This window comes from Anguilla anguilla, chromosome 18 (genome assembly GCF_013347855.1).
Source record: "Anguilla anguilla isolate fAngAng1 chromosome 18, fAngAng1.pri, whole genome shotgun sequence".
In the NCBI taxonomy this organism is placed as follows: Eukaryota; Metazoa; Chordata; class Actinopteri; order Anguilliformes; family Anguillidae; genus Anguilla; species Anguilla anguilla.
The window spans coordinates 13,296,277-13,320,909 of NC_049218.1; the positions used below are offsets into that span (position 1 = coordinate 13,296,277).

The window sequence follows — 24,633 nt, forward strand, 5'->3', positions numbered from 1 at the left end:
CAGCGCGTGTGCTCTGTTTGAGCTGCCGTCTCATTCAACAGGCAAGGGAGAGGAATGCTGTTCCATGCAAGGTCTTTATTGGACCTCTGCTCGGGTTGCCGTTCGCAGTTCATTGGCTGTGCCGGTGCCGTCGAGCCGGATTCGGCGTTTCCAAGTTCGCCTTCAGCCGGGCGTACGGCTCGACCCGTTCGCGATCAAACGTTCGTTTTTTTTTTTGTTCGCGTTCGCGATCAAATTGTTTTTTTTTTTTTTTTGTTTTTGTTTTTTTCCTCTCGCACCGTGCGAGCTGGCCGAGCCCTGAATTATCGCGCCCCTGTGGAGGACTCCCCGGCCTCTGGAGGGGAGCGGTGCGTGGGTTTATAAATAGTCCCGTGATTGATGGGGACTTAATGAGTGTGCATTCCTGTGCCGTGGCTGAGCTCGCCTGAAGGGGACAGTTTTAAAATGTCTCCCCTTTCCTCCGGCCCCGACACTGTGAGAACCTTCACTCGATACGCTCGGCGGATTTGAGCCCGTGAATCCCCGCGCCCCTACCTCCTCGGGGGATGCAGTGCGAGGCCCAAAAAAAAAGAGGAAGTCTCATTTATCGTATTCCATCCTGCCCCCATTATTGACTTTATAACCGTGGCAAACGACTTTGTCGCTTCAAGACATGTCTCATCCATGCCAGTTCAGAATTAGGGCCTCTCACAACCTTCTGCATTAACACGGTCTTAAATGTTGGGATTACAGTATGATTTGCAAACTGATGGGTGCTTACCTAGCTAGTAGCTACTGAAGACGTGCGTACATGCATTCCACGCCATTAGTTTTAACAGATGTTATGTTGTAAGATATCGGAGACGTGCTCATTGGCACTTTTTATCGTTGCACACACGCAGTTTTCAGAAAAAGGTCAAGCTGAGTGTGACATTTTAATGCGTCTGCAGCGTTAATTCCCTGTCATTTCATATCCATTTTTTGCTTGACAGGTTTCATTGTGTGTCGAAATTGTTTCTGGAAGTAACAAGTACGCAGTGTGTGGAACTTCCCTTAATCCGTTTACTCGGTCAACCTGTTTTTCGCCTTTGCTGCCTCTGGGGGCAGTCTAGGTTCTCGTAAAGGGGGGTGAAGTGACTGAATTTTGGACGTCGTTCTGCGGCGCTCTGTGGGACTCCTGGCGCTGAAGATCGAGCGTCAACACGCGGTGTGAAAACAATGAGTAATGTTGTGTGAAAGTGGAGGAGATAAAAACAGTGCGGGAGCGCATGACGTCCCCCCCGCCGCCGCCGCGGCTAAAGCAAACAGCCGGGAATACGAGCCCGGGGGGGGAAGGAGCGCGGCGCGGTCCGGACGGTGTCGGTGACGATGGGCCGGCGGTATCGTCCCGAATCCGGCAGTTACACAAACACGCGCGGCCCCCCTCTCTGTTATCTCACACGCTTCCTGCTCCAGCGTCGGTCATGTGACCTCGCGGGGTCGCTCAGCACCTGCCTGGCCCCGCGACATCCCCCCCCGCCGGCCGGCTGTCAGTCAAACCCCCGGGCCTGTCACTCACTCGCCCGGCGAGTTTGGCGGTCCCGCGGGCCCCGCCTGGGCTGAGCGGCCCACAGCCCGGACTGAGAGCGCAGCGGCTATCTCCCTCACTCATCTCCTCCACCCTCCTCTTTTTCATACATTCACTCCCTCTCTCATCCTCTCCTTCCATTCTGACCTCTCCCCTAATTTTCTTTTTGGCTTTCTATTCATTCTTTATTCTCCTCTCTCTCTCTCCTGTTCTCTGTTTATTTTCTTTCTTTCTTTGCCCTTATATTTTAAATTTCCCTCTCTATTTTTCCTCTATCCCTTCTCCTTCTCCCTTCCTCTGGTAGTCTGTGTGTGCCAGTACACCACTGCTTACTACTCTGTGCACATCAAAGCTTGGGGGACCCTGGGTAGCAATTAGCGGCAGCGCTGTCATCCAAGCACAAATTGTGAGTTCCGTGCACTGAAACGTCAACACCTTCTTTGTTCTGGAGGGTAAAAAATATGGGAAGTATTTGCTTTTCTTAAAAAAACCTTCCTAACCAAGGAAAGAACCCTTCGCTGAAAACATGTGACAATGCAAAAATATTGGTGGTCTTCAAAGTCATATGCTAGCTATAAACTCCTAATTTCTACTACAGAGACCTCTACTATGTGCATATGCATCTTTCTGAGTTCTACCATATGGAGCATAGCAGCATTTTAGTATTAAAAGGCCATTTGACCAGGCTGCACATTTTCCATTTTTGCTTTTCGCTTCATTTCTGTACAACCTAAAGGAATTTAGATTACATGCAGAAATCTGTTTCAAAGGCTCTTTTTTTATACGTTTTTCACGGTATCGCACTTTTTAGGCTGTTCCATCGAACAGCACGAAAGAGGGCTGAGATTCAATTGCCTTCATCAGAAAAACTTTCTTTTTGAAATACTGTTTGTTTTTGCTTTTGATATCAAATCAACATAAGATCATTTTTTGTTGTTTTTTTCTGCGTTTACTTTTTATTAGGTTTTCTCTTTTATATGGAGAAAACTGAAAAATACCAAAATTAAATATGAATAAATAAATTACTTAATACATGAATGAATTAATAAATTAATACAAATGCTTGGAAAATGTAAAATTAAATGAATTTACACATATATAAATATATAAAATCTGACATAAATTGTTATTTCTGCATTTATTTCTTTCTTGATTCCTTTATATCTGCATATATTTATTTTTGTATTTATGTTTGTATTTCTTTGTCCGTATGATATTGAGGGGGTGTGGCTTTTACATTCAGGCATAGCAATCAAGCCCAGAGGGGAAAGAGTAGGAGGGCGGTGCATGTAGGCAAGATAGTGTGCAGTTCCTAGATACGATATTTGATCCAGTTAAGTTGCAGTCGTGCATCTAGGTAAGAGTTGCAATGTTGCGGACAAACCTGCTAATAAATACCTCTCCTCTGCCACCAGTAGTGTGCCAGAAGAGTAACTGATCCGTCCAGCTGATCCGGAATAATCTGAATTCTGGAGCGAAACATTCAGGCAAAGAGCCTCTTCCCCCAAAGTGCTGAGCACTACAGGGTCGACCTCTGTGATGCAGCTAATTGGAACAAATTGTCAAAGTATCCACATGAAAGTGTAGCCTAAATAATCAGGACTAGCATTTTCAGCTGTGTTATCCAGTCTCAAGTCTCCAGCCGTCCACTGCCAGTGTAGGCATTAGTGTAGGGGAGGTCGGGGAATTAACTAGCTTTAACAGTTTTCCTATTTGGCTCAATTCTGAAAATATTACCAGAACTAGATGAATCATTTTTAATACAAACCACCGACATCCCAACTATGATTACATTTCATAATGCAATTTCGGAGACTACCTGAGTAGCAATGTGACTGAAAGTACGGGGAGTGAAATGCTACAGTACATTTAACCCTGTGGGTGGGGAAAAAATGAACACAGCAGGGGAACAACAGTCTTAATAGCTTTACAGCTTCTCTCAAAGTAAGGTCATTCAATGCAATCTGATGTTATAGGGTACAAACCCAGTCTTTAATCTATTAATCTATTAAATGTAGTAAAAAGCAACTGGTATTGAAGCAAGGCATGTACAGTCGATCCACACGCTCTGATGTGGATCAACCAATGGGAATAGTGTGACACCATGACATATTTTGAGTGACAAAAAATACAGAAATAAATAAGTACAGAATTAATATTTACAGAAATAAATGAATCAATAAATAAATAACTACAGAAATAAATATTTACAGAAATTAATCAAAAAGTAAATGCAGGAATAAATAAATGCAGAAATACCCATTTATGTCAGATTTTATTTATTTGTGTACATTCATATTTTTACATTGACTTTGCCTTTATATTTAATTATCAGTTAATGTATTGAATCATTCTTTACTTATTTTTAATTTCTTCCATACATTTAATATGAAATTTGACTTGTGAATTTATAACTAATGAAAGAACAACCTCAAACTTAAATGAGCTCATTTATAAAAATAAAAGATTTTCACAGTTTATTCCCTTAAAGCATTAAAACAAGACAGTGACCCCCCTGAGAAATTAAATAATAGGACAACCTATAAAGAAAATGCATTTACTCCTATTACATTTTTATAATATAGCCATTGATAGAGCCCAACGTGTAATTTATTTATCTGTTTAAACTTTATTTTACCAGGCAGGTCAATTAAGATCGGAATCTTATTTGCAATGACGGCCTGGTGAGAGTGGAAAGAGCTCTTGGCTAATGTGGTTTGTAGTTTGTATTAAATTGCATGAAGCCCTGGTCAGCCCATATAATAGCCCTGGGGCTCAGTCTTACCCTCGCTTTCCAGCCGAGTCCTGTACAGGCTTCCACCTTTTTTTAATAAAGGACACACTGGGAGGAAAGAGGAAAGGAAGGATAAGACCTTTAGCCGAAACGGGCGGCCATCTTAATCTCTTTCCTCCGCCCGGCTGTTGTTTACATAGGTGTGGAGGACCTGTGCTTTCGTTCGTTAGCGCTGAGCTGGCCCAGCAGTCAGTGCTGGGTCTGAGTCTGGACCCTTCATGTGTGAATGTTCTCAACTGCTCACCACAGAAGCATGCTGCGTGTAAAGCAAGCCATCTTCATTGACATACAGTCTCATACTGTGTCCATTTTTACCTGTTCTATATTATCTTCTCTCTGCGTATTTCTCACTCTCTCCGTCTCGATTTCAGTTTTAATTTTCAATTTCAATGTGCTTTACTGGCAGGACAACTGCAGTCATATTACCAAAGCAACACATATAATACACATCTCTCTTTCTCCCTCTCTCTCTCTGGGTGGCTTATGAGACTGTCTGATTTTTCCATTAAACACGACAACGCTTTCTAAAAATGTCCTGATTCTCTCTCTTCCTCCTTTGAAGACTCTTCTGTCTCTGCATTCAGGCCAAGTTTGAGGAGTTTAGATTTTTCTAATTCCCCCCACTTGGCTCTCAGGCTCAGGAGCCCACATTTCCCTACACCGCGCGACTGGAGGAAAACAGTCCTCACCACTCGTCTGAAACACTTGTTATTGCTGACACCGGGACAGCGATTTCCTAACGAGTTGCTGTTCGTTTACCAGGGGCTGTTTGCTCAGCGTCTGCTCGTGTTACTGAGCAAACCTGGGCAGACAGTAATGGTTTTAGGGGGTAATCGCTAATCTGAAGTGCTCCCATGAAAAGGATGTGCCTTTAGCCCGTGTGATCTCCCTGTTGCTGTTCCACAGGCACGGGGGGGGGGGGGGGGTGGCGGGCCCGGGACCCGCCAGCAGCCACTCATTCCGCTTCCGCTGGTTTTCCACAGATTCGCCGGGAATTCCGGAACGGCGCTGAGAGTAAATCATTCCGTCCGAAAGGAAACTTTTGGAAGAGAATGAATTCCATAGTGAGGGCTTATGGTTTTTCCTCTGTGTGTGTGTGTGTGTGTGTGTGTGTGTGCGTGCGTGTATGTGTGCGTGCATGGTCATCCTGGAGAGTGAGCTGGATTTGGGTGTAGTCCTGTTTGGAGTTTTAATGTGTGATTTGGGTTTGTTTCTATGAACAGCTGATCAAGGTTTTAAGAATAAGGTGTGTGGATTTGTGCACGCACGCACGTAAGCTCTCTCTCACACACGCACACACACACCACCCCCCTCCACTGATTACCATGATATCAGTGGTATAGGTCAGAATAGTACATATGAAGGTAAGCCTCTTTCAACTTTAAATGCCTCTGTTTGCTTGCATCCCAACAAGTGAGTGACAGGGCTATCTCCAGACCTCCAGGCTCTTCCTCTGTGCTTTTTACTAGCGCTTCAGATCAATAAAACAGGGTAGAGTAACGATTAAATAGCAAGATGACAAGGTGGAGAGGATGGAGAGAAGTGTCACATGCTCACCCAACCAGCAGCAGCACCCCTCCCTGCAAAGCTCTTCAGAAGAGCAGCGAGTGAAAGGGACTCCCTTTCATCTGATCTCCCTGGCAGGATCCAGCTCTCTAATAAAGCCTAATTGTGGAAGGGATTTTCCCCCAAATCAAGGGAGAGCTGTGTAGGATCTCACCTTTTGAACCTCTCTCTGGTTTGTTCAGTGCCTCTGCTCGTAACTCTTGTTTTGGTGAGCAGGGTTGTGTGCGATGCAGAGGCCGCTGCGGAGAGCGATTGCGATGCGCGATGGAGGCGTGTTATTATGCAACACTGACGAAAACTGGGGACAGAACCCCTCACCAAAGAGATCAGGGCCTTTTCTTTTCTGCTTTTCACACTGACTGTGAGTCTTCATTTGTTTACCTGTTTGATTGACCGTTTTTGGCCGATTTTGGTGTGCCCGCCAAGTTCTCTCAAATACACAGTATTACCTGTAATTTCCACTCTGCGTATTGACAGAGATGTAGAACAGCAAGATGTTTTCTTCAGTTGTTCCTTTTAAAGCAGAAGATTGGATGTTTTTGCAGACCGAACTCCTGCATTGATCTCTTTTCCAGTAATGTCTGCCTCAACGAATCCCTTGGAAAAGAGAGAAGACTTTCTGCTGCCGGTTTGTAAATTGAATTTGACTGTGCTCGGTTTTTGGTAACCTTGTCGCTGCGAATATCAAACCTTTCCCTTTTCTAATATAAGCTAATCCAGCAACAGCTGTTTGAAATATCAGTCAACTGTTAAACCATGGTGTTTGGCGGGGGTGCCTGAAAACAGACTCTGGGATTTTCCAGGCCTCCCCAGAAGCATTGATTCGGTTTCGCTCTCTTAATAAGACCTCTCGTTTCAAGGCTGTCGGTCGCAGCTGGACCCCTGACGGGTCGGGGGTTGATATTCAGGATAGGGACGTGCGCCCCCCCCCCCCCCCCCCCCCAAGCGCATTCTGGGGTTCCCCCGCGAGGCCGCTGGTGTAAGAGCGGCGTCTGTCTCGTTCGCCCGATGGCTAACAGATGATGTGGAGGGCCGGCCGCGGCGGGCGGATCACATGACACTTTGCGTTTGAGTGCGGTTCCTGACTGAGAGACTGCGGCTGCCTGATCAAAGGAGCCCCACACCCTGCCTTTCAGGGGCGGGGGCGAGTGGGCTGGGGGGGGAGGGGTTTTTTGGGTGCACTGGCGGTGTGACTGTGGAGAGATTGTTGGGCTCAAGTCTGTTGTGTCATGTACATTTTTTTTTCCTTTAATGCAGTTTTTACGATTAAAAAAAAAATTGACTTGTTTTTATTTTCTATTTTTTTAACGGTTCTGGAGCACTGTGGACAGGCCATAAACTATGTGTGTCACTTCTCGGATACAGTTTTTTAGATAAAATACAATGTGTAATTCATGCCCAAAATAGTTATGTTGCAATGTGAAACCTGACCAGCATGACGTGCCCACAAAGAGGACATTTGTGCGTCTGCGATGGCTTTTGGGAGAAAGTATTTGTTGATTTAAGTCGTATTGACATGTGATCTGGCGGAGAGCCTGGTGGTCGTCGCTGGGGTTGCTGAACAGGAAGTGGAGAGTGTGTAATGGAGGTTAGATCAGGAAGAGGCGATAAGGTTGTGTCGCGGTGATGTCATCTCCTGATCCTGTCCCCGTCTGCAGGGAACTTCCCCGTACACACGCTCACACATACATATTCCTCCCAGACCGGTTTTACTATGGACTGCGGTGGTCCACTGGTAACATATTCCATATGGCTATTGGCCCTTGTGAGAAACAGCCAACGGCCGGTCAGAATTCCCTGTTTGCTACTAATTTTGTCATTTTTGGATTTTGTCCCGTTTTTCCCCCCCTTTTCTAATTCCTGCTTCTTTTTGAATCCCTCCAAAAGTGTGAAAAGTTCGCCTGGATTAACTTTATCAATTCCCTTTTTCATAATGTAAAACCTCTGCTAGGTGACTTTGAAGTGCAGCTCTTGCTTTCCAATGAAAATAACCCCAAACATTCGCAACCTCTCCTCGTGCTCCAGCTCTCTGGAGGAACACAGTATCTTCTACTCAGCTCTTTCTTTACCCCCACAACCCAGTCCAGCACGTCCCACGCAAGGAATTCTGGGTAACCACAGACCTGGCCCATTTCTGCTGACAGAAATTTAAAAATAAAAAAAAATCCTGTTTGATCAAATCCCGCCGCCTTCTCTTCGTTGGCACGATCCATCGCACCCGAAAACAGCCCCATGACTAAACGTCCTCATTTTCAACAGCGGCAGAATTGGGGTGTTTAGTCTCATTTGCCTCCTGACAGAAAAGACAGGAGGGCAAGGCAGAAAGACAGGGTGGGGGGGGGGGGTAGAAAAGAATGGAAAATGGAACAAAACAGATCCGCGTTGTCGTGTGTTACCCCATTATGGAGGTGGCCGTGCTGAAAGAGCTGGCTGTGTGGGGGCGCGTGAGATCGTTTCCACACACGCTGCTCAGACACGGCCGCAGGAACTCCGTCAGCGAGCGGGGGGGGAGGGGGCGGGCCGAGAGGGAGGGGCCCAGCGTCTGACGGGGGGCCGTTTAAACGGTGGGAGGGGCACGGTGACCTCGAGCAGCTACCCAAAAACGACCGGACTGATATTTTGATTTTGGCTGCAGCTGTTGGGTTTTTTCGGCGACTGAATGTTGGTGGGGAGCGTTAAGTATTTATGAGGATCTCTTAAAAAGAGCGCGTAGAGACTGTAGAGACAGATTTGTTTTGCTGAGTTAAACGAGGCTGTATGTGCTAATGAAGGGTGATCCTTCTGCAGCCCTAAAGTAGTGTTGTGTTTCATTTTGATGCGTCCACCTGCCCTGTGCATTTCAGAACGTAGGTGACAGTCTAGGTGTTATGGGTAGCTACTTCTGAAGCGCAGTTTTATGACAACAGCTTTAAAAATGCAGCACTCACTTTGCTTAACCTCCAAGGCAACACTGTATGTGTGTGTGTGTGTGTGTGTGTGTGTGTGTGTGTGCGTGCGTGCATGAGAGAGAGAAATGGCCATCTCTGGAGCCACTCTTGCAGCGTCTCTCCACACTGCCCCCTAGTGTAGCCCCAGCTGCCCTAGCATGGTGTTGCTGTGCTGCCAGTCCTGTAAACACAATGTGATGAATTGGGTTTTATATTTAACCCTTTCAGAATGGCAGGGTGCAAACAGCTTGTTTACTGCTCTGTGAGCCTGCTGGCTACCTTTTCTATTTGCTCAATGCCATAGAAAATGGGTGCCACAGGTCCCTGTCTGTGTGTGTTCATATGCATGAATGCACCGGCCTTTGGTTTGCCTGTGCCCAGGGTCACAAATCTTGTTCTGTCAACTGTTTATGTTTTCTCTCTCTTTCTGTCACACACACACACACTCTGCTCATTAATGCCCAGCGTGTCTCTGATGCACAGTGAGCTCTCAGGTGCACGGGGCACGGTGTTGTGTCTGAGCGTACTGAGCGCTGGCAGTGCCAGGCCTGCCGGGCGGGGTCAGAGCGATGGTTGGCGGCGGTGCGGGGTGTGTGGGAGGTGCCGCTCACAGCCTCCGTGTCTTCCAGCACGACGTGTCGCAGACGGCTCTGAAGGCGGCGCTGGACAGCGTGGTGGAGGAGTGCGTCAGCTTCGTGGGAGTGGACATCAACATCTGCTCCGAGACCCTGATGAGGTAGAGCCCAGTGCCTTCCAGCCGCGGTCCGAGCAGCGCATGGGTGGACCACCGGCCGCCCCGCACACCCCCTAAACGACCTGCGCTGGTCAGCCTGAAGCCCCAGACACCACTGGGCCAGGCCAGACAGACAGACACGTACACATGCTGTATGTACAGACAGACAGACAGACACATACACATGCTGTATGTACAGACAGACTGACAGACACATACACACGCTGTATGTACCAACTCACGCACGCACACATATGCATAGGTGTATGTGCATACAGTATATACGTGTGATGCAGGTGGATGTGCATATACACGCACACACACACACACACGCACACGCCCCTCCCGTCTCTCCCGGGCCGCCCCTCTGCGGGGGTGCGTTGAGGGGATGGGGACTCGGTGTTAGGACCCGGGCGTAATTAGAGCGTGTTTGGTTTGCTGTGAGAGTTCAGCACAGCGCAGAGCTGTTAAAGGTGCTCTTGTGTTCCGCAGCGCTGCTTTTCCCGGGGGAAAGGGCCTCTGAGCGTGCCGCCTGTGGAAGGGGGCGAGCGCGGACTCCCGCCATCATGTCATCTGTTTACCTGACTGGCTGAAGGAGCTTTTCTCCCAGGCCCTCAATAGGGGCCCGCGCTACAGTTTCACACAGACAATCCGCTTGTTCATGATTCAGGCATCCATTCCTTATTTATTTCCAAGTGATGACATATTGTGTTTACAGTACTCCTTTGGTTGGAAGGCTGTCGTTTTAAGTTACCTTCTAGCTTTGAGAAAGAGAAACATTTCTCTCGCTAGCAAATCGGCTTCAAAAGATCACGTGAAATGGAAAGCGAGTTTTGGACATTTCCCCTTTCATTTACGTCTGTTGCTTTGTTTTATTCTATTTATCCCTAAATGACAACATTTATTTAATCCTGAACTCCGAAGCGCTGTAGTTTCTCAGTCTTTTTGACTAATTTCAGCCTGGCATTTCTACCTGGCAGTCTGCTGGAAACACATGGAACAGTACAGACACAAAATGGCTGTGCCAATTGAATGAAAGGCTCCAAAGACCTGATTGCACTGAACAGGAAAAAAGGCCAAAGAACGTGCAGCATTTCCAGAGCGGTGGTAATAGTGTGTTTCACTGTGCTGTTTGTAATGGTGATGATGTCGGAGTTTGGAAACGGGCAGTGTGGCACTTGTGGAAAACAGCCTCTGCTGTTGTTTTCTGTTAGCGTCTCTGTGCTCTGTCATAGTGAACCTACATGTGATTAGGAGTTGATGTGCTGTGTTTGTTTTTTACTCTTTTAGTTGTTTTCATTCACTTTTTTAGTAAGGGTGAGTGTGAATTATGGCTTGAGCAAATAAATGAATGCATAAGTGAATGATGGGGTGAGTGAGTGAGTGAATAAATAAATGATGGAACGAGTGAGTGAGTGAGTGAGGCAGTGAGGGTGGGTGGAGTAGTCTGTTTGTACGAGGGCTGGTTTCCATGGCGACGCTCCTCTGACAGGCACGTGGCGGGGCTGAACGCGGGGCGGGCCCGGAGCATCGCTGACTGGCGGGAGAAGAACGGGCCCTTCGTCAGCCGCGAGCAGCTCAAACTGGTCAAGGGCCTGGGGCCCAAGAGCTTCCAGCAGTGCGCCGGATTCATCCGGATCAACCCGGAAAACCTCCAGAGCTGCAGCAGGTAGAGCACCACATCCTGCCTCGCACACTCCTCTACTGTCCACTCTAAAGCAGTGCACTTCCCCCTCTCATCCATACTCTCTTTAAAGACTGTGTCATATGATCCAGTGCAGCCCTCACAGGTGAAATTCTCTACACCTGTGGTACTGCAGGAGCTCTCTCAGGCACGGCACTGTGTAATGTCACCTGCTGATGCTTTCCGTTTTTACCGATTGACATGACATCCATCACTTTCGGTTTACCAGTGTGAGGTGTTGCTGTGGGCAGGTATCTCTTGTGTGTTTAGAAGCTAGCGGTGTCTGGGGTGCAGTTTACATTTAGGCGATGTGAATGCCTCTCACCAGTCGCATGTAGAGTAGTATGGCACTGAGGGGCGTGTCACCTGTGGGAGGTGTGATAGGAGCGTCTGGCCCGCCAGTCAGGTGTTGACCTTGAGGCGCGAGCCGGCAGGGATCCCGCCGGTTTTCTGTCTCTCCTTAACGAGCCGCACGTTCGGCGAACCCGACCCCGCCCACATCGCGCGGGAGGGGCGGACGGCTGGGGACCCGGCCCGCAGAAACAAACAGGACCGTTCGCTCCGGGCGGCGGCGGCGGCGGTGGCGGTAAACACGAACGCATCCGCGGGGTGTGGGGTGTAATGTATCCTCCTGGCGGAGGCGGCGGTGGGCGTGCCCGGGGAGGGCGAGGCGCATTAGCACCCGCTGAAGAGCTCGGCCTGGAGTCCCTCTGTCTCACGGCTACCCTCGAGCTGCTGTGCTGAAAGCCAGCGCTGTTTCAGGTGTTGTTCAGGAGAACCTACAAAAAAATGTTTTTTGTTTACCTTGGAGGCACAACAAACTTGCGAGCTGTTATCAACCCGTATAATTAAAAATATGGTTTTTCAAACACATCACAAACAAAAGAACACTTTTTCAACAATATTTCTGGCGGCACTGCTAAAGCGACTTTAAATAAACTATTTTTTTTTTAGACTTTGTGACATTTACTTGCACCATCTTAGTCCCGTGGTTTTGAGTCTGGTCGTCTCTCTCCTTCGCAGGGCAGAAGTGGACCAAGCCGCTGTTCCTTCTGAGAAACCGCCGGCCAAGAGAGGGAAGGGAAAGGGCCCAGCCGCCGGCGTGGCCCGGCCCAACCCGCTGGACCAGACCTGCATCCACCCAGAGTCCTACGGCATCGCTATGAGGTGAGGGAGGCTCTGCACCCCCACCATGCACTGCTCCGTCCTGGGCTCCTCTCTAACCTATAGGAGAACACGACAAATGATGTCGACGCAAACACCCACGCGCCTGTATTGTATGCATACACATGCATGCACACACACATGCACAAACACACATTTATGTATGTGTATATAATTTGGGTGTGTGTACATGTAATTTATATTTGCATATATACATTGACAGACGTGTAATGTGTATGCACAGCCAAATACACAAACACAGACACGTGCTCGTGTGTCCTCACTTTCCCTGGAAAAAGAAAAGCTACACTATCCTATATCAGTATCCGAGCATGTCTGGGAGCCTAAAACACTCATTCTGGGTTAGATTCCTGGTGTTTTTTCAGGGGGTTTTGGGTGGGTGGTGTTGGAATGACTTGTGGGGACCCCGCTATGTGTGTGATTGGGTTCTTTTATTGCATTATGTTTTAATGGAAAGGTAGCATATGGTCCTGAGAGGGCCCTGTGTCTGGCCCCCGGGGCAGAGATGAGAGGCACATTTGTGCGTCTGCGGCAGGTCTTGGGGGGATGTGATTGGTTTTTGGGGCAGGTCTTGGGGGATGTGATTGGTTTTTGCGGCGGCCCCGGGCCCCGGGGCAGAGCCCACAGGTGCCTGCTGGACCCCGCTTTCCCCCCGGCCTGCGCGAGGAGCCCAGGGGCAGAGCGCATTTTCACTGCTTCAGCGGGACTTCCAAGCTCAGGCTTGTTTTCTGAGGGCTCGGGATCTCAGTTCAGATAACTGCCTGATCCTGTGTGTGTGTGTGTGTGTGTGTGTGTGTGTGTGTGTGTGTGTGTGTGTGTGTGCGTGTGCGTGTGTGTGTGTGAGTGTGTGTGAGTGTGTGTGAGTGTGTGTGAGTGTGTGTGAGCGTGTGTGAGCGTGTGTGCGTGCGTGCGTGCGTGTGTGTGCGTGTGTGTGAGCGTGCGTGCGTGCATGCGTGCGTGTGTGTGTGTGTGCGTGTGTATGCCTGTGCGTGCGTGCGTGTGCGTGTGTGTGCGTGTGTGTGCGTGTGCGTGCGTGTGCGTGCGTGTGTGTGCGTGTGTGTGCGTGTGTGTGCCTGTGTGTGCATGTGTTTGTGTGTGTGCATGTGTGTGTGTGTGTGTCCAAGACCCACACGTCCCCAGCTGAAATCAGACGGTGCTCCAGACTGCTGCTGCCTCCCACATGCTGCATCGATCAGACGGGAAATTGAAGTGTTGGATCGGTTTAGCAGCTGCGTGTTTAATTCAGCAGTGCCTGCCTGCCTCCGTCCCCCTTCAGCCCACTGGCATTCAGGCTGCTTTGTCCTCTCACACACACAGCTACACAAACACACTCCCGTAAAACTATATAAAACGGAAAATGGGAAATACGTTAAAGTCATTTTTAAAAATTACAGTTGTGGTTCTCAAGTTTTCGTAATATTGCTATGGTGAAGAAGTGGTGTATAGTCATATTTAGTGTATGTGAGTGTGTGCAGGTGTGTGTGTAGTGTATGGTCATATTTACTGTATGTGAGTGTGTGCAGGTGTGTGTGTAGTGTATAGTCATATTTACTGTATGTGAGCATGTGCAGATGTGTGTATAGTGTATAGTCGTGTATGGTGTATGTGTGTGTAAGCATATGCAGGTGTGTGTGTGTGTGTGTGTGTAGTGTATGGTCGTATATAGTGTATGTGTGTATGTAAGCATATGCAGGTGTGTGTGTTTAGTGTAGTGTATAGTCATATATAGTGTATGTAAGCATGTTCAGGTGTGTGTGTGTAGTGTATAGTCATATTTAGTGTGTGTGTATGTAAGCATATGCAGGTGTGTGTGTGTAGTGTATAGTCGTGTGTGGTGTATGTGTGTGTGTAGTGTATATTCGTATATAGTGTGTGTGTGTAGTGTATAGTCGTATATAGTGTGTGTGTAGTGTATAGTCGTATATAGTGTGTGTGTGTGTAGTGTATAGTCGTATATTGTGTGTGTGTAGTGTATAGTCGTATATAGTGTGTGTGTGTAGTGTATAGTCGTATGTGGTGTGTGTGTGTGTAGTGTATAGTCGTATGTGGTTGTGTGTGTGTAGTGTATAGTCGTATATGGTGTATGTGTGTATGTAAGCGTATGCAGGTGTGTGTGTGTGTGTAGTGTATAGTCGTATATGGTGTGTGTGTGTAGTGTATAGTCGTATATATAGTGTGTGTGTAGTGTATAGTCGTATGTGGTGTATGTGTGTAATGTGTGTGTAGTGTAGTGTATAGTCGTATATAGTGTGTGTGTAGTGTATAGTCGTATGTGGTTGTGTGTGTGTAGTGTATAGTCGTATGTGGTGTGTGTGTGTAGTGTATAGTCGTATATGGTTGTGTGTGTGTAGTGTATAGTCGTATGTGGTGTGTGTGTATGTAAGCATGTGCAGGTGTGTGTAGTGTATAGTCGTATGTGGTGTATGTGTGTAATGTGTGTGTAGTGTAGTGTATAGTCGTATATAGTGTGTGTGTGTAGTGTATAGTTGTATATAGTGTGTGTGTGTAGTATATGGTGTATGTGTGTAAGCATGTGCAGGTGTGTGTGTGTAGTGTATAGTCGTATATAGTGTATGTGTGTATGTAAGCGTATGCAGGTGTGTGTGTGTAGTGTATAGTCGTGTGTGGTGTATGTGTGTGTGTAGTGTAGTGTATAGTCGTATGTGGTGTATGCGCGTGTGGTGGCTTGGTATCACATTTCCTCACGTAGCCGCAGGGTTAGTTAGGCTTGTATCTGTAGCACCAGGCAGACTGCAGCTCAGGAGCTCATTTCAGCACCCCCTCCCTCCCTCTCTCATCACCCTCTCCATCACTTCAAAGCCTGACACTGGGCCCACTTTGCCTGAGAAAACAGCAAGGCAAGAGGTGCTTTTTACTTTGGATTCTGCTCTGCAAACTGTGTGCTGTATTTCTGTGTGTAAGTGTGTGTGCGTGCGCATGCACTGTATTTCTGTTGGTTTGCCTGTTTGTATGCTGTATTTCTGTGCGTGTGTGTGAATGCGTGCATGTGTGAGTGTGCTTGTGTGTACACTGGGAGTCTTTGTTTCTGTGTATATGTGTGCGTGTAAGTGTACATGTGTATTTTGGTGCGAGTACGTGTGTTTGTGTGTGCGCTGTATTTCCATGAGTGTGTGTGTGCGCACGTGCATGTGTGTGTGTGTGTGTGTGTGTGTGTGTGTGTGTGTGTGTGCGTGTGTGTGTGTGTGTGCGCGCGTGTGTGTGTGCGCGCGTGTGTGTGTGTGTGTTTGTACGTGCAGAGCTGCAGCAGACCCGCTCGCGCTCTCTCTCAGCGTCTCTAGTGGCTAATCTGTCTTCACAGGCCTGGCGAGGGTCAGAGGTCTAATGAGGCCACTTACCACACTGAGAGGGGGAATTAACAGCATGTCATACAGTATTCACACAGATACGGGAGGAAAGAGGCTCTCGCTCTCTGTGTTTGTGTTCCTTTCTCTCCGTTCCGCTTCATTTCATACCAAACCAACCAGAAAAGGCCTCTCCCTCGATGCCTCTATTTATTATTACCACACCGTCTCCTTACCAAATGGTGCTTGAACTGCAGAGTGACATCACATGGCCTGAAATGCGCTGCACGCTTGCTAACAGATAAGGCCACCTGTGCTGCTGTGATGCTGTGTGTGTGTGAGCCCAAGGCCTGGGCTGAATGATGTTACTGAATGAGGGGAGAGGAGGGCACGGTCAGTGCAAGCTGTGCGCTCACGGTGCGTAATGTGTTTTAGACGCATCGCCTTAACAGGTTCCAGAGCCGCGTTGCAGGGATGCAGAGGGGGCCAGAAATGAATGGTCCGAGCCGCAGACGTTTGAAGGATTGCTTTATAATGATGATGACGCTGCGCAATAGATTCCTCGCAGCCTGCAAGCCATTTCTTTTTTTATTTTTAAATAAATCCCCCATTTCTTTTTACTCCCAAAACGTGGAGTGCCTGATAGTAATCGTAGCCCCCTCTCATCACAGTGTTCTGTGGCCGTGAGAGGGTGCCTGTGAGCACACGTACGCTCCAGCATGCTCCCAACGCACCGCTGTTTACCCCCCCCCCCCCACTGAGTACCGTGTGAGTGCTGAGGCGGGTGCGGGCGGACCACGGGCGGGCGATCGACCGACCGACCGGGGGAAGCGCCAGAGCCATACGGCAGGGAGCGAGCGAACCTGCGTTTCCCTTGGCGACGCTGCGGACAGTTGGGCACGCCCTCGCTGGCGCTCCCAGTCACACCGGGTCCTGCTGGGGTCAGACTGGTGCGGTTACAGCAGAGTTCAGATGCAAGTTAGCATGTAAACATCCGCTACATAATGGGACATCGGCTCTGGAAAAACAATACGTATGATTAGCTCCCTTGGCTGGGAACCTTGGTCTTTAGCCCAGTGGGCTAACCGTATCTGTTGCTGTGCTGACCGCCTGCTAAGACTGTGTTTCAAAACCTCAGAGCAGAAATACCCTTGTTTTGTGGTCAGGATTTGGTCTAAATAGTGGACCTCTCACAGACAAACTGCTCTCTGGCCTCTGGCTCTGTGCACAGCTGCCAGCCATCCGGAAGAGCTGAGAACCTTCCAGAACCTTCCATGGGCAGTTCACTTCTCACCACTCTGTCGGGGCTGTTGATCTGCCCTTGTGACTGGCAGTCCCTACTCAACGCTCTTAGTTTCTGTTGGTCGAAATAAAGCAGGATGTTTATAAATGTGTGTGTGGCACAGTGGATGCCACATCCCTGTATGGGGTACAAGGACCAGTATAAAAATGCATGGGAGGTGAATCTGATGCACTTAATCACTTAAAAACTTTTTTTTTTTTAAACAACAAAACAAAAACACCTTTGTTCCGTTATGCATGTCTGTGCGTACGAGTGTGTGTGTGTGTGTGTTTGAGCATATAAATGCAGTAAAGATGAATTCTTCAGTTCTTGGCCTACACATGCTTGAAGGGGGGGAAAGCTGTCCATGTGATGCAAATTGTTCACCTGAGGGTTTGGGTTTAACAGAACAGTCTATAAAGGGTGATGGATGATTATGTTTTTTTCTGGAGTATAAGTTATAGCTGCAATTTTATCCAATACTGCACTTGTGAGAACTCTGCCCAGATTCTGGTCTACTAGCGCCGTGCTCTGTGAGAATATTTATTATCAGAGAATCTCACACTGAATTCCACCTTTCTGCAGACGACTCATGACTCATGGCTGCCGTTCTGTTCAGCAGAACAAGGCAAAGATAATATTTTTGTGGCGAGAGGTAGGAAGAGGTAAACACATTTAAATCAATTACACATTTCAGGCAGGCAAGCGTATGTGAAGCGTGCCTGTTTTTGTTTTTGGAGCGATTGTCTTGCAGTGTTCTTGATTTTGTAGTTGCAGAGCGGTGGGGAGTAATGGGGGTATCATGTTGCTATAATGGGATGAACCAGATGCCCCGAGCCGGAGCAGTGGAGTTAGAGGCACGCCACCGGGACCGCCTTCCCAAATGCGCCCACCGAATGTGCCCCGCGCCGCACCCGCCCCGCCCCTCCCTATCCCGACGCCCCGCCCCACCTGCACGCACGGCCGCCTCTTGGAGTGCCCAGGTGCGAGCAGGACGCGGCTCAGCGTACTCCCACGCACTGCCCTGACAAATGTGTCCAGTGGTGTGCAGCGCACAGTGGGTGGGATGTCCAATCAGAGCTGTTCCAGTATGCCCCGCCCACCTGTTTTGGGGAAAGGCGTGGTGCCTGGAGGCAGGCCTCAGGGACAGTGTGCGTGTGTGGAGAGCACGGTGGGTCCCCAGCTCAGTACCTCAGCAAGCGCACCACCCGGGGTCAGGCTCAGCAGAACCAAATTCATTCTCTGAATTATTCATTTTTAAGGGCATTCCTCTAAGGGCGGTGGCATAGCACGCCAGAGCATGCTTCTAATAGGATAATTACTGGATGTTTTTTTAAGCGTAATAGCAATCATCCCCGCCATGTGCATATCAGCTTTCTTTTGTCTTTTCATCTTTAATCATACCTGACGCAGTAGTAAACATCCAAACTTCAGAGACCACGTGAAATGCTTCGGGGGAAAAAAACTCAGGCCTGATGTCTATTGGGTGTTAATACGGCCAATCGGCAGCAAGGCCTTGCAGCTTCCATGTCTCTGACCAAAACATAACACAGGGTCACATGGAAGCTGTACCTCCTTGCTGCCGATTGGCTGTCTTGTCTCATAAAAAAGTATTTGGTATTTATCGTTGCGGTACAGCACCCGGGCCTCGTGTATAAGTTTGGGTTCAGGATAAAGAGAGGGGGGGTCTTCAGGGTGTGAGAGAACCTCCCCCCACAGCCCCCCAACCCTTCACACCTCCCCCTCCAAGGTGTGTCTGGAAAGCCTCTTATGAGCGCCCACCCAAAAAGCGCAGGGAGAGGGGGACTGGTCACCGTGCAGCGCTCAGACCCCGTCTGTGCTGTTTTTCATTACGGGAAGAAGAAAAGAGGAAATAAGAGGGATCTGAAAAGAAGGCATTCGGGCCCACGATACCTTAAACAAAAACACAACGGCAGAAACCCGAGACCCGGCGAATTTCCGGCCACCGTGAGCGCCCGCGCTCTGAACGTCCATAAATCAGCCCGGAGCCCCCCCCCGGCCGAGAGCCAGGGCGGGCCAATCGCATCTCGGCGCACCATTACCGTGGCAACGACAAAAACTCGGCGGAACCTGCCCGGCGCTTAACATTGCCGTCGGGCTTTCTGGTTTCTCCTCCATTGTGTCCTCTTCCTCCGCGGCGTGCGCGTGTGAGAGCGCGGGCGGCCTGCGGAGCGCGGGCCGCTATAATGGGCCCGTGCGGGGCTGGATCAGCGGGGCGCGTCGTAACGGCCGAGCCGGGGCCCGCGGGCGCTGCATCGATCCCCCGCGCTAAGTGCCCTCCCACGCCCACCTGGAGCCGGAGGGAAATTGATGCTTCGCTTAGCAGTGCTTAAATGTGACTGTGCTTTTCAGCCCGAAGAAGAAAATCCCCCTCATTCATACGAATCAAAATGGTTGATTTCTATGGTTACTGCTTATATTATGTTACTATGCATTATTTCTATGTAATTTATGTGCATACATATATGCACAATAACTGTGTGTATATATAAACCTATGCATACACTGTGTATATGTGTATATTTTCTGAATTATACATTATGTATCTACTTTATATACATTAGCCCTGTCCTAACGTCCTATTTAATACAACACCTTAGTCTTAGTGGATTTAATCTAAGGAAGTGTTGCTTTGCTACAGTAATTGTCCATTAGTTTTCTCCCGTTGTTGATGGCTGCAGTTAGTGATAGGGAGAGCAGGCACAGAGGTGTCCAGGCTGGCTCTGAAGGGTAACGGGTTCGAGAGCAGAGGCCCCCACACAGCACAGAGAGAGAGCTGGCTGCTGGCCACCGCTGCGAACTGGACCTGGAGAAAACATTCACAGCTGCGGCGTGCAGTTTGTACACAGCCCGGTTAGAGTTACAGCTCCGAGTCCAGCACTGAGCCCCCAGCACTGCCAACGGTGCACTTTCATACCAGAAAAGAGAGAGAGAGAGAAAACATAAACGGAGAGACGGAGAGAGAGACTGTGAGCTGAGGGACTGGAGGGTGGAGCGTTTGCTGAAATGCTGGATGCTGATGGTGAGAGTGATCTATGACCTGTAATGCATAGTGTGTGTGTGTGTGTGTGTGTGTGTGTGTGTGTGTGTGTGTGTGTGTGTGCGTGTGCGTGTGCGTGTGCGTGTGCGTGTGCGTGTGCGTGTGCGTGCGTGCGTGCGTGCGTGCGTGCGTGCGTGCGTGCGTGCGTGCGTGCGTGCGTGCGTGCGTGCTTGTGTATGTGAACACGTGTGTGTGCATGTGTTGCTTTGCTGTGTTCGGGACAGGAAGAGGACCCGCCCCATCTGCTCTGTCAGTCACGTCCAGGACAGCTGCAGTCTCGCCACGGCAACGCACATCCATCACCAGAGTTGCGCAATAGCGCCCCCCCAGCTGTTTCCAGCCCCACCTCTGTCCTCTGCGCACCTGTCCCCTCCTTTTTAAGACACAGTGTCCTCTCTGTACCACAGAGCCTGGCACAGGCACACCGTGAACCCCAAAATTTAGGGACGCAGAAAATCTCTACCCCTACCCCCACTCCACCACGCCACGTGCTGTTTGAGGCCCCCTTATTAGGGCATCACCCCGCGGCAGGAACCGCTTCAGTATGGGCTCCCCAGGGAGGGGCGAGGGGGGAGGGGATGATTAAGAGCCCTCCCTCTCGCACTGCTAAAAATCTTGGTCAAAATCTTTTTCTGTCCAAAGCTGTCAGAATTGTGAGCTGTCCCCATGAAGACACTCATACATGATGGCAGCGTTTCAATGTAACCTGTTTACATCTCAAATCTCCCTCTCTCTCATTGAAAGCAGCATGTGCCTGAAGCGGATGTGCAGTAGACGTGTGCTCTGCGCTGCCTGTCTCTGTGTCCCTCCATCATAAGGCCCGGCATTGTGTCCTCTCCCCACTACATCCTGCTCCAGCTATTCCCAGCTGGAGTCCTGGAGCGCAAAACATGCGGGCATCGCAGGGCATGGCTTACATGCTCCTTAACATACTTAAACATCCTTCACACACGCATGCAGGCATGCACACGCTCACACACACACGCACGGACACATACTCACTCTCATAGACCCTTGTCAATGCTAGAGATTTAAATTGACGCATGCCTACTTTTACAGTTCTAACCTGTTTATACCGTACATTAAAAATCTGCATGCAGTATAGTTCAGTGTATTTATTAAATTGGACAGAGCAGGTGAAAAAAGTCTTAAGAGGACCTTTATTGTGACGCTGTAAAGGCCGTAGTGCCAGGAGCGATGGCGATGCGTTTGCCTGATTCTGGTTCCCCCTTGCGCCCCCGCCCCAGGTTCCTGGAGCACGTGGAGGGGCGGGTGGAGGAGACGGGCCGGCCGGAGCTGAAGCAGCGGGTGGAGGCCAGCGTGCAGCGCGTCGGCCTGGAGCAGCTGGCCAAAACCCTGGACACCACGCCCGAGACCCTGCAGCTCATCGTGGACGGCCTGACGCAGCCGTCCGGCTTCGATATCCGCCAAGGTAAGACCAGAGGAGCCCGTGAACCGCAGAGCGAGAGTACAGTCTACCTGTCAGAATAAAAGCCTTTTATGCTATTCTTTACTCGTCAGCTCGCTAAGTGTATCATCACTCATCACATCATCGTCATAAGAGCTTGATTGTCACCGTCTGGCCAGGGTACCATCTGCCTGTCAGAATAAAAGCCTTCCAGCAGTTCATTTGTATATCAGAATAAGAGCCTGATTCTCAGCACAGAGCAAAGATATCATCTACCTGTTGGTGCATACGCACCCCAAACAGTCACGGCTTCTCTTCCCTGTAAGAGAACGCCCCCCCCCCCTCGGGTTAGGAACAAATTCCTGTGCCTAGTGTGCTATTGGACACCCCAATTCTGACCTCGTTTTACAGCACAGGTCAAATCTCATAGCCCAGCACAGGCTATTCCAGTGTCATAGCCACAGAAACAAATCATCATGATTGAACTGGCTCGGTGTAAAGCTCCACGGATCTCAGAGCACTTCGCGGTGTGCAGGGTAATGTGTCACTGGCGTCTCACGATGGGGGACTCTACCTTTTGGGGGCTGCAGCTGCTGCATCAGTCAGCCGGTTAGAACATTTCAGAGTGCCGCAATCTGTCAGGTATATTATATGTAAGCCAGAGTACAGTACAGTACAGTACTCGCATGCTCTAATGAATATTAACTTGTGTTCTCTTCAGTCACCCTCATCACCCAGGGATGAAAACATATCAGATGTCCACATCATAGTAAAATCAGACATTTCATTATTTCACTATAAAACACCACAGGGGGAACCACCAGAAAGGCTCCTGGGTCTGTTATCCTCTTTAAAAGGTTACATTAACGATCTGTCTGTCGGCAGACTTTAAATAACAACCTGGGTCTTCCCTTAAATTACACCTTGGAACATCAAAGTCTGTGAAAACGAGAGCTCAATTAATGTGGAGTAAAGCGCATTTGGGTCTGCATGAGTAGGATCTCGGCCAGGCACATCAGCGCACATCAGCGCTTTCCAGGAGTTTACAGGCACTGCAAGCTTGTGTGAGGGATATCTCTGTGCTACAGGAAGTTGGAGTTCCTGTAAGAGCTCTCTCTGTGCTACAGGAAGTTGGAGTTCCTGTAAGAGCTCTCTCTGAGCTACAAGAAGTTGGAGTTCCTGTAAGAGCTCTCTCTGTGCTACAGGAAGTTTGAGAACCTGTAAGAGATCTCTCTGAGCTACAAGAAGTTAGAGTTGCTGTAAGTGATATCTCTGAGCTACAGGAAGTTTGAGAACCTGTAAGAGATCTCTCTGAGCTACAAGAAGTTAGAGTTGCTGTAAGTGATATCTCTGAGCTACAAGAAGTTAGAGTTGCTGTAAGTGATATCTCTGAGCTACAGGAAGTTTGAGAACCTGTAAGAGATCTCTCTGAGCTACAGGAAGTATGAGTCCCTGTAAGAGATCTCTTTGAGTTACAGGCAGTTGTTGAAGTTGAAGTTCCTGTTAGTGATCTCTCTGAGCTACAGGAAGCTGTTGAAGTTGAAGTCCCTGTTAGTGATCTCTCTGAGCTACAGGAAGCTGTTGAAGTTGAGGTCCCTGTTAGTGTTCTGTGTGAGCTACAGGCAGTTGAAGTCCCTGTTAGTGATCTCTCTGAGCTACAGGAAGCTGTTGAAGTTGAGGTCCCTGTTAGTGTTCTGTGTGAGCTACAGGCAGTTGAAGTCCCTGTTAGTGGTCTGTGTGTTGCAGGCAGGTAGAGAGCCTGTGTGTTGGCGGTATGTACCCTGTCAGATTGGTGTGTGGATGACAGATGGTGTTTGCGGTGATTGAGAGGGAGATAAATGGCTGTGGTTTACAGGTGCAGACGCAGGTCTGGAGCTCTCTCGCTCTGCGCTTGTTCCTCTGCCTCCGGGCACACCTCCCTCCATTCATCCGTCAGCTCAATTCATCTCCAGATCAGTCGTATCCCACAATGCCCTGCAGGAGTGACCACTCCTGTCTGTCTGAAAAGCAGCCCCCGCCCTTTCCTGTCCCGTCAGATGTTGGCGGAGGCGGGCGGGCGTGCGCGGGCAGATCCCCTCAGACGCTGGCCCCGCCCATGTGTTGTTTGCCCGTGGAAAAGCAGCCGGATGCAGGAGGACTGGGGCTCCTTGGGGCAGATAGTGGCAGTAATGATCATCTGCCTGCTGCTTTCCCACATTTATGCGCACTTTAAATTGTGCTGAACGAGATTCAAGCTTGGCTCATTTTTTGCAGTAAATAACTTCAGCATTTTGAATGTATTTGCTGTAGTTCTTTTAAGTGGTGCTTGCCCTTTATTAGCATGGACGTTTTTCCTCTGAATGTGTTAAAGCCAAAACCTGTTTTGTGGGTTCTCCCAGTCTCGCTTTCTGTTCCCTTTCTCCTGTTCCCCCTCCATGTGTTTCCTCTCCCCCCCCCCCTCCCCCCCCTTCTCTCTCTCTCTCTCCCTCCCTCCCTCCCCCACCCCTCTCTCTCTCTCCCTCCCTCCCTCCTCTCAGGCTTTGAGCAGGCGGACTTTAAGCGCGGGATCGTGTCGATGGGGGACCTGCGTACGGGGGTGGTGCTGACGGGCCGGGTGGAGAACACCACGCTGTTCGGGGCCTTCGTGGACATCGGCGTGGGCCGCTCGGGCCTGATCCACAAGAGCAACATCACGCTGGAGAAGCTCCCGGCCGAGCAGCGCCGCCGCAGCCTGGCCCTGGGGCCCGGCGAGCGCGTGGAGGTGCGGGTGCTCAACGTGGACGCCCAGCGCGGGCGCATCGGCCTGGACCTGATCCGCGTGCTGCGATAGGGTCCCGACCCTGCCGCCTCATACGCGTACATGCACACATATAACCATACACACATACGCGTACATGCACACATATAACCATACACACATACACGTACATGCACACATACGCATACATGCACACATATAACCACATACGTGTACATGCACACATAAAACCATACACACATACGCGTACATGCACACATATAACCACATACGTGTACATGCACACATAAAACCATACACACATACGCGTACATGCACACATATAACCACATACGTGTACATGCACACATAAAACCATACACACATACGCGTACATGCACACATATAACCACATACACGCTCACTCAC

General features: G+C 49.3%; 1 protein-coding gene across 1 annotated transcript in view; it reads left to right on the top strand.

The window, feature by feature from the left end:
* The window catches only part of srbd1 (S1 RNA binding domain 1), an 83,953-nt gene extending 59,563 nt beyond the window's left edge, over window positions 1-24,390 (top strand). Inside the window, exons 17-21 of the mRNA XM_035399482.1 lie at window positions 9,463-9,569; window positions 11,059-11,235; window positions 12,274-12,417; window positions 21,328-21,512; window positions 24,005-24,390. Coding sequence (XP_035255373.1) covers window positions 9,463-9,569; window positions 11,059-11,235; window positions 12,274-12,417; window positions 21,328-21,512; window positions 24,005-24,297 — 906 coding nt within the window. The 3' untranslated portion in view covers window positions 24,298-24,390. The remainder of the gene's footprint in view (window positions 1-9,462; window positions 9,570-11,058; window positions 11,236-12,273; window positions 12,418-21,327; window positions 21,513-24,004) is intronic.
* The last annotated feature ends 243 nt before the right edge of the window (window positions 24,391-24,633 follow it).